The 8,634-nt window shown below is 68.0% G+C and overlaps 2 protein-coding genes across 2 annotated transcripts; one reads left to right on the top strand and one right to left on the bottom strand.

Moving 5' to 3' along the window:
* Positions 1 to 52: 52 nt before the first annotated feature.
* Positions 53 to 5,116, bottom strand: RIC8A (RIC8 guanine nucleotide exchange factor A). Its single transcript, XM_070053305.1, has 10 exons — positions 4,552 to 5,116; positions 4,193 to 4,240; positions 3,517 to 4,107; positions 3,116 to 3,207; positions 2,680 to 2,830; positions 1,914 to 2,009; positions 1,685 to 1,829; positions 1,466 to 1,610; positions 1,109 to 1,228; positions 53 to 790 (listed from the first exon to the last, which is right to left on the bottom strand). The coding sequence occupies exons 1-10, from the start codon at positions 4,633 to 4,635 to the stop codon at positions 670 to 672; spliced, it is 1,593 nt and encodes a 530-aa protein (XP_069909406.1). The 5' UTR covers positions 4,636 to 5,116; the 3' UTR covers positions 53 to 669.
* A 22-nt stretch (positions 5,117 to 5,138) lies between these two features.
* On the top strand, positions 5,139 to 8,410 carry BET1L (Bet1 golgi vesicular membrane trafficking protein like). Its single transcript, XM_070053383.1, has 4 exons — positions 5,139 to 5,357; positions 6,263 to 6,354; positions 7,271 to 7,327; positions 7,433 to 8,410. Exons 1-4 carry the CDS (start codon positions 5,339 to 5,341, stop codon positions 7,598 to 7,600), a joined length of 336 nt encoding a protein of 111 aa, XP_069909484.1. The 5' UTR covers positions 5,139 to 5,338; the 3' UTR covers positions 7,601 to 8,410.
* The last annotated feature ends 224 nt before the right edge of the window (positions 8,411 to 8,634 follow it).

Genomic DNA, 8,634 nt, shown 5'->3' with positions numbered 1-8,634 from the left:
GTGTATTTCTACTTCCCCTTTACTTGCTGTTTTACATAAATTCAGACACACATTCTTGCCCAAAACCGTCTTTATTGTAGATGTTTCTGTGGATTTCAGGAACCTCAAGATCTCGACTTACGGTTTCATGAGAGGCATTTACGTCTCAGCTGGTGGGAAGGGTCAGGACTCGGCTGTGACAAGGGCCAGAGAGAGCAGAAGAGGCCACTAGTCCTGAGCTCAGTGGGGACAGAAACAACGGGCCTTGGAAGAACAGTGTGTTTGAGACGTCTTTGTGCATAAAATGCTAGCAGCTTCTTTCCCCCCCGTGAGGTGAGCACGTGCCCCACGGCGCTCTGGCCAGCCCCAAACACGCACCCACATCTGCCCCTGCCCGCCTTTCACATGCTTCTCTGTCATCCAGGGCAGGCTCTGCCCAAACCCTCTTGGCACACGTGAGAGAAAACAACTTCATTTGTGGAAATCAAGTGCCCAGAGTTACAGCAGGACAAGACCGTCAGGTCCTGGGGACAGGAAACTGGACCTGCGGCGAATCACAAGCAGAACCTTGGGAGGGAAGAGAGAGGCACGGGGCCCAGGGGCCGGTGGGACGAAGCTTCCCCGGCCTGCGGCCCCTGGGACAGCTCCAGAAGCAGCACCAGTTCTGAAGGGGCAGAGAGGGGGCCTTCCTCAGTCAGGGTCCGAGTCAGGGTCGGAGGAGAGCTGCCCGGCCATGGTCTCGCACATGGCCTCCTGCAGGGATGTGAGGTGACCCTGGGGACTCATCCCCATGGGCTGGATGACTTTCTGCCTGCAGGAGAGAAGTGCAGGAGGCTGGGCCAAGTGTACCGCTCACGCTGCCCCCGCCCCTGCCATGAACGGGAAGCTTGGGTGAGACCTTGTGTTAATCGGGCCCAAGCCCAACTACTGCCCCTTACTGGTTTTGAGACATTAGGCAATCTCTATGTTTATCAGCTCTGCCCATGATGGGCACAGCGCGGATCACATCTCCACTCCCCCCGGGGGACCTCCAACCTCAGAATCCTAAGCCCCCTGATCCCACCTCCCAGGGCTCACGCGCCAGCTCACCCGTCCTGGGACTGCACGCCCTCCTCCCCGTGCCACGCACCTGGAGAGCTTGTCAAACATGTTCACCAGCTTCATGGCCTCGTGCTCCTTCTGCTCGTCCGTCATGCCCTCCATGGGGTTGGGCGGCTTCTCCTCCACCCTCCCGGTCACTGGGTTTATGCTGCTCCCCAGGATAGGGAACACGGGCAATGAGTGGCTCCAGGACAGGAGGGCCTACCTAGGCAGGCGGCTCCCACAGCTTCCTGCCCAGGCCTGAACGGGCAGGAGACCCGAGGCCTCCCTGTAGGGGCACCAGTCTCTGCTGTCTCGTCAGGCCGACACATCACTCGGACACACCTGCCTGAGACCCCGTCCTGCCCACCACACAGTGGACCCTGGGCAGTGGGGACGTACGCACCTGGCCTTGGCTTCCTTGTACTCGTCTGTGTCCGTGTCCTCGTCTTCCGAGTACTGGCCCTCCGGTCGGCCTCCTGCCATGAGGCCCCTGGCGGCCAGGAGACCAGCAGCGTTCCCGTAGCCCGTGTACTTGATGAATCGGGGCACTGAGGAACAAGGCACACGTGCGTGTTCCAACGCGGCTGGGGCAAGTGGGGCAGGGCTGGGCTCCCCCACTCACCACTCTCAGAGCACAGGACGAACAGGAACTCGGCGGCCACCCGCTTCACGTCCGTGTCCAGGTGCGTCATGAGGCGGACGAGCTTGTTCCTCAGCAGATCCCCCACCTCGGGCCGGGTCTTCACGTCCCGCAGCGGGGGCAGCACCTGGGGGGGCAGCTGGCCCTGAGCCTGGGGTCTGTGCCCAAGGCCCGCCCCCATTCCTGGAGCGCCTGCTTCTTTGCCACATACCTGGGCTTTCAGGAACTTCCTGGCCGGGCGGTGCATGCGGGCACACTCGGTCAGCACGCTCAGCACAGGGGCGACACCCTCCTTCAGCCTGTGTGTCTGCAGAGGAGTCTCGGTCACCATGCTGTGCCCCCACCGGCCTCAAGGCCTGGACACCACCCCAGCTGGTCTTGGCAACTAGGGCTTGGGAAGAAGCCCCCTCACCCTGCCCCAGTCAGCCAGCCAAGGACAAGAGCCGGTGATGACCATGTGTCAGCTGTGAAAGGAGCAGGCACAGGACCCAACTCAGACCAGAAAGCGTCCCGAGTCCCGACTGCTGCGAGCTTCCGCAGCTGAACCAGGACTGAGGACATTCAGGGCTGCTGCGCCCCGAAGCACATGGCCCCTGCGGCGACGTCACTCCTGTCCCGCCCAGCCTCCTTCGCGAGCTCAAGGGACCCCAGCTCCAGTGGTGGTGGCAGCAGCTCCGGGACAGCCGGCCACAGCCAGGGGTCCAACGCCAGCTCCCCCCTCACTGAGAACATCTTTCGCTCGGGCCATGCAACATGCATGGGCCAGGGGCTTCTCAGGATCACGCGGGGGGAGCCACAGAGACCTGAAGATGAGGAGCACTGCTGGACCCGGGAGCTCCCCCATGGCCAGCAGAGGTGTGCATGTCTGTGCCAGGGGACTCTGAAACGCTTCTCAGGAGACAAATCACACCGCTGCAGCCGGCACAGAAACACCAGGCCAGAGCCACTGGGGTGCCTGTGGCAGGCGCCCCGCCTACCTGCAGCAGACGCTTCTCCAGGAAGCCGAGCAGGACCTGCAGCACGTCCATGTTCACGCCCATGAACTCCAGGGAGCCTTCCTGAGGCTCCAGGGCAAGCAGAACGTCCAGACACTTGAGGGGCAGGTTCCCCAGCAGGTTCACCGTGTGGCTGGGCGCAGAGGGGGCAGCGTTAGGACACGGGTGCAGGCCCTGGGGACACCCTGCAGGTGCCACACATGGTGTGAGCCAGTGTCTGGGGCCCTGAGCGGCAGCGCAGGGAGCAAGGCTGGGATGGTCTCAGGGGCCCTGCTGTGAAGGCACCAATCAGAATCAAGGCTGCCCCGGGCTCCAGCCACCAAGAGTGGGGGCAAGGGGCCACGCTGCTCTCAAGACTGTACCTCCCCTCCCACCGCCAAGTCCCTGCCGCGGGTCCGGCCACGTGCCCCGCCCTCACCCGTGGAACTCCTCTGTGCGGTCTCCAGCAGCAGCCACCATCAAACAGTGCCGCAGCAGGGTCCCCAGGCACCGGTACAGGGCAGCGTCTTCCTGACCAGAGAGGAAGCCCCACGCGTCCCCGTCACTACCACTCCAGGCCGCACCTCTGCAGTGCCCACCGCACCCGCCTGACCACGTGCCCAGGACTAGACCCTCCCCAGCGCCCGGGCTGCGCTGCCCTGACCACGCCACGTGTGCCCTCAGCGTGGTGCTCCAAGTACACTTCCTGGCTTGAGAACCCACTGGATGCCACTCAGTAAAGTCGCTGCACGCCCTGGCCCCACTCCCCGAGCTGGGACGTCTCCCTGCCCTCGCCCCGTCTCACACCCCGAGCAGCAGGCCCGGTCCGCCGGCTCTCACCTCGTCCACCTCCCTCTTGACCGAGTCGAAGGTGATGTTGAAGAGCACTTTGAGGATCTCCATGGCCCGCTCGGTCTCCTGCGGGGGGAGGAGGGCGGGCGGGCTCTCCTCCGGGCCCACGCCCAGCGTCAGCTGCAGGGCCTCGGTCAGCAGGTGCACTCCCCGCAGCTCCTCAAACAGCTGCTGGCGCACGTCGGCGCGCAGCGCCGTCAGCAGAAAGAGCAGCCGCAGGTCGAAGAACCGCACGTCGTGCGGGAGGCGCGGCTCCCGGCACAGCCGCACGCGCTCGGCGAGCCGGGCCACCAGGCGGGCCTCGGCGGCCAGCACCTGCGCCGCGGGGCTGCTCAGCACGAGGTTGCACAGGCACTTGAGGGCCTCGAGGACGACGTCCATGTCTGCGCGCTCGGGCACGCGCCCCTCCGAGGGGGCGACCCCGGCATAGCCGGCCAGGGCCTGCAGGCTGCGGCGGCTGGAGAACGGCTCGAGGCAGCCGCGGTCGCGGGACAAGATGCGGACACTCTGCAGCCAGGTGACGCGGTGGGCGGCGGGCAGGCCGCGCTCCAGGACCGCGACCAGCAGCTCCGCGAGTCTCTGCGGGCGAGGAGAGGAGCGGTTCCACGGGGCCTCTCCCGGCGCCTCGCGGCCGCAGCCCGCACCGCCTCGGCCCCGCACTCACCTTCCGGTCCTCCCGCTGGGCGTCGTCAAAGGCGAAGCTCTCGGAGTGCTGCGGAGAGAGCCGGCGGGCCCAAGTCCGGTGGGGCTGGGACCCGCGCCCCTCGGAGGGGGCCGCCCGCGGCTCGGCGGCAGGGTCTACACCCGCTCAGCGCCGCCCGCCACCCAGCGGCAGGGTCTACACCCGCTCAGCGCCGCCCGCCACCAGGCGGCAGGGTCTACACCCGCTCAGCGCCGCCCGCCACCCGGCGGCAGGGTCTACACCCGCTCAGCGCCGCCCGCCACCCGGCGGCAGGGTCTACACCCGCTCAGCGCCGCCCGCCACCCGGCGGCAGGGTCTACACCCGCCCAGCGCCCCCTCACCTCGCGGTTGTACGCCCGCAGGGCTTCCACCACCTCGTCCTCTTTGCCCGCCTCCACGGCGTCCGCCACCGCCCGGGGCTCCATGCCCGGCAGGCGAGAGAGAACCTCGCCCCGCGCTCCCGGGCCGCGTCCGCCGGCCCCGCCCTGGCCCGGAAGCCCCGCGCCCCGGCGTGCGCGGCGCCGCGGGCGGGACCAGCGCGGGAGGCCGGCTCGGCGGCCACCGCCCCTTCCGTCCCCGCCCCGCTCGCGGGGCTCGACCGCGCCCCCGGGTTCCGACGCCGCGGAGCGCGAGGCCGGCCGCGCGAGCCGCGGGGCGGCCCCGGCGCCAGGACTCAGGCGGAGCTCCGAGGAGGGGGCATTGCGGGGGCAGAAGCCGCGAGGACTGGCGGCCGGGAGGGAGGCGCGGGGCGACGGCGGCAGCCGCGCGAGCGGCCGTCCTCGCCCCGCCCCGCCCGGGCCGTCCCCCGCGGCGGACCCGCCACGCCCCCTGCGAGCGTACGCGCAGATGTGACTGGCACGGCGAGTAACCAACCAGCGCCGCAAGCGCAGGCTGCCCCGCCTCCGTTTCCGGGCGCCCCCGCGGCACGGCGCCCCTCGACCCCGGCGTCCCGGGCGGAAGTCGAGTGGGTCCGAGGCGGACGGGACGGGGCGGGGCAGGGGGTGGGCACCGCGGAGGCCGGGCGCTCGCTGGCCGGGCCCAGGCCCGAAGCCCAGTCCTAGTACCTGCGCCACGTCAGGCGCCGGCGGCTGCGGAGTGCCTGGGACCGCGGGGCACAAGCGGAGCGCCATGGCCGACTGGGCTCGGGGTGAGCGCGGAAGGGTCAGGCCGGGCCGGCGTCGAAGCCTCTGCCCGCGGGGGCGGGTTACCGGCGGGGAAGACCCCGCCGGGCGGAGTGGGGGCGGAGCCGAGTTCCGGCCTGCGCTGTCCCCGGCCGGACCCGGGACGCGGTGAGGGGGCGCCGGGCCCTCTGCTGCGTGCGCCTGCGGGGTTCGCGGGCCCGGGCCTGGGACGCGGGCGTGCCGCTCCTTCCGTGCGGGCTCGGGGCCGGCCGCAGCCTGGACACGGCTGGGCCCCGTTCTCCCGCTTGGAGTCCGTGTTCTTGTCTGAAGTGACTCCGAACGCGGAGCAGTGAGGGCGCTGGCGCCCCTTGCGTTGGGGCCTGGGCGGGCTGCCCCCCCCCCCCACGGGCGGCAGGAAGCCGGCGTGAACCCCGCGCACTGTGCGGGGCCGGTCTACCCCGCGCCGATGTAACGGGAGCTCGGCCAAGCCTGCGCCCCGAGCGTGGGAGGAGGCCCCGTGTGGGGTGGGGTGGGGTGTCGAGTCAGGCAGCCCAAGGACCTGTCCTCGGGTGGGCTTCCCTGGTCCTATGCTGATCACTGGTCACCGCTTGAGGACCTGGTCCCCGGGGGCCGCCCGCCTTCCTGTCACTGCTGGGCGCAGGCGCAGTTGACGGTTGGGGGCAGGTGTTGCATCTCCCCAGTACCCCAGCTTGATCCCAGCTCCCAGAGATGCTGCCCACCGGCCCTGCATGTGGACAGGATGTGGGCCCACGTGACAGGCGCCGTGTGGACAGGATGTGGGCCCACGTGACAGGTGCCACACAGCCTGTCTCACCTGCACAAGCTCTGCCGCCAGGAGCTGGGTTGGGTCTGGACGTGCCCAGCACAGACATGGGTGGGCTTAGGCCCCTCAGCCTTTCTTTTCTCGTAGCTCAGAGCCCCGGAGCTGTGGAGGAGCTTCTAGACCGGGAGAACAAGCGCATGGCTGACAGCCTGGCCTCCAAAGTCAGCAGGCTCAAATCGGTCAGTGCTCCAGCGGGCGCCCTGGGGAGTGGGCTGAAGGAGCATAGGGGCCCGGGGTCCTGCTTGTCCTGCCCACTGCTGTAGCTGGAGGAGGGTGGGGGCCCAGGCTCCTGCTTGTCCTGTCCACCGCTGTAGCTGGAGGAGGGTGGGGGCCCGGGGTCCTGCTTGTGTTGTCCACTGCTGTAGCTGGAGGAGGGTGGGGGCCCGGGGTCCTGCTTGTCCTGCCCACCGCTGTAGCTGGAGGAGGGTGGGGGCCCGGGGTCCTGCTTGTCCTGCCCACTGCTGTAGCTGGAGGAGGGTGGGGGCCTGGGGTCCTGCTTGTCCTGCCCAATGCTGTAGCTGGAGGAGGGTGGGGGCCCGGGGTCCTGCTTGTCCTGTCCACTGCTGTAGCTGGAGGAGGGTGGGGGCCCGGGGTCCTGCTTGTCCTGTCCACCGCTGTAGCTGGAGGAGGGTGGGGGCCCGGGGTCCTGCTTGTCCTGTCCACCGCTGTAGCTGGAGGAGGGTGGGGGCCCGGGGTCCTGCTTGTCCTGTCCACTGCTGTAGCTGGAGGAGGGTGGGGGCCCGGGGTCCTGCTTGTCCTGCCCACCGCTGTAGCTGGAGGAGGGTGGGGGCCCGGGCTCCTGCTTGTCCTGCCCACTGCTGTAGCTGGAGGAGGGTGGGGGCCCGGGGTCCTGCTTGTCCTGTCCACTGCTGTAGCTGGAGGAGGGTGGGGGCCCGGGCTCCTGCTTGTCCTGCCCACCGCTGTAGCTGGAGGAGGGTGGGGGCCCGGGGTCCTGCTTGTCCTGGCCACTGCTGTGTTCACCTTTTGAGGTCCCGGGCGACTGGTGGCACCGTGTCTGGCTGCCCTGTCAGCAGGCTCTGGCTGTCCTGAGGGAGAGCAAGCGCCACATTTGCTCTGCCGTCTCTGTCCCGACAGCTGGCCCTGGACATCGATAGGGATGCGGAGGACCAGAACCGGTACCTGGATGGCATGGTAAGGCTCTGTGGTCGTGGAGGCCACAGGCAGCTGTGCCCCCCAGCCCTGGGGCAGTGGGTCGTGGGCACTGCCGCACGTGACCTGCTGGGCCTCCTCCTGCAGGACTCGGATTTCACGAGCATGACCAGCCTGCTCACGGGGAGCGTGAAGCGCTTCTCTTCGATGGCACGGTCCGGGCGAGACAACCGGAAGCTTCTGTGTGGCATGGCCGTGGGCCTGATTGTGGTCTTCTTCATCCTCTCCTACCTCTTGTCAAGGGCAAGGACGTGAGCCGGCAGGAGCCAGGAGCAGCCGGTGTCTTCCCTGCTTGGCACACTGGGCTCCGGAGGATGTGCCTGCAAAATCCTCCTTTGAAATCGTGGTCGTGGGTCAGGAATCTTCTTGCTGTGAGGCGGCTGCCTGTGCCGCCTCCGTCCTCGGGAGCTGCTGTGGGCGTGGCCGTGTGTGGAAGAGGCCTTTCACCTGGGGAGACCGAGGCCCGACTCCCACCCCTGCCCTCGGGGCCGTGGCTTGTCTGGGCAGAGCAGCTCCTCCCAGCCCTTGGGGTTCTGGCAGGTGAAGGCTTCTCTGTCCTGGACCTGCCCAGTGAGGCCTGTCACCTGAGCCTGCAGCAGGCAGGGCCAGGGGCTGCGGCCTGACCACGGCGAGCCGCTTCCTCCTCCTCCTTCCTCCGCCTGGCCAGGGCTGCTGGGGTCGGTGCCAGTGTGTGCTAGGAATCCTGTGGGTGAAGCCGGACCTTTGGGGAGGGCTGGGGGTGCCCAGGACCCCTCCCTGTCCTGCAGCCAAGCGTCGGGGAGCAGAAACCCAGGTTCTGGGGCTCAGGACCCGCCCGGAAGATGTGTCTCCAGAACAGACCTGGAGGCTGGCGCGTCTGGTGCTGCCGAGTCAGGCGCAGAGTGTATGTTTTGTTTTGGGGGGGTGTCCCTGAGAGGACTTTCACCGCATCTGTTGGCAGTTGCCGCACGGTTTGCTGCTCCGCCGAGCCTGGTCTTCCTCCTGTAGCCACTCTCACCTTGCTGGGGCCGTGGAGCTCTGGGTCCCCTGCTAGCCTTTTTTAAAAAAGGATTTCTTTGAGAGGCAGAGTGTGAGAGCGAAAGATTGTTCATCTGCTGATTCACCCCTCAAATGGCTGCCGTGGCTGGAGCTGGGCCAGCCCAAAACCATAGCCTGGAACGCTGTCCGGGTCTCCCGTGGTGAGGCAGGAGTCCAGGCACTTGGGCCGGCCTCTGCTGCCCTCCCAGGTGCAGCAGTGGGGAGCTGGATTGGAAGTAAAGCTGCCCGGGCTTGAATCACCACTCGTATGG

The sequence above is a fragment of the Oryctolagus cuniculus genome, chromosome 1, assembly GCF_964237555.1.
Source record: "Oryctolagus cuniculus chromosome 1, mOryCun1.1, whole genome shotgun sequence".
NCBI classification, from domain to species: Eukaryota; Metazoa; Chordata; class Mammalia; order Lagomorpha; family Leporidae; genus Oryctolagus; species Oryctolagus cuniculus.
Note: the sequence above shows the minus strand (reverse complement) of the source record. Positions and strands in the feature narration are given on the sequence as shown.

Coding starts and splice junctions, on each gene's coding strand:
- RIC8A (XM_070053305.1), bottom strand. CDS start 4,635: ATGGAGCCCCGGGCGGTGGCGGACGCCGTGGAGGCGGGCAAAGAGGAC. Junction 2,010..2,679: donor TGGAGAAGCGTCTGCTGCAG/GTAGGCGGGGCG, acceptor ACTCCTCTGCAG/ACACACAGGCTGAAGGAGGG. Junction 791..1,108: donor ATGTTTGACAAGCTCTCCAG/GTGCGTGGCACG, acceptor TCTCTCCTGCAG/GCAGAAAGTCATCCAGCCCA.
- BET1L (XM_070053383.1), top strand. Junction 6,355..7,270: donor AAGTCAGCAGGCTCAAATCG/GTCAGTGCTCCA, acceptor CTGTCCCGACAG/CTGGCCCTGGACATCGATAG. Junction 7,328..7,432: donor ACCGGTACCTGGATGGCATG/GTAAGGCTCTGT, acceptor CTCCTCCTGCAG/GACTCGGATTTCACGAGCAT.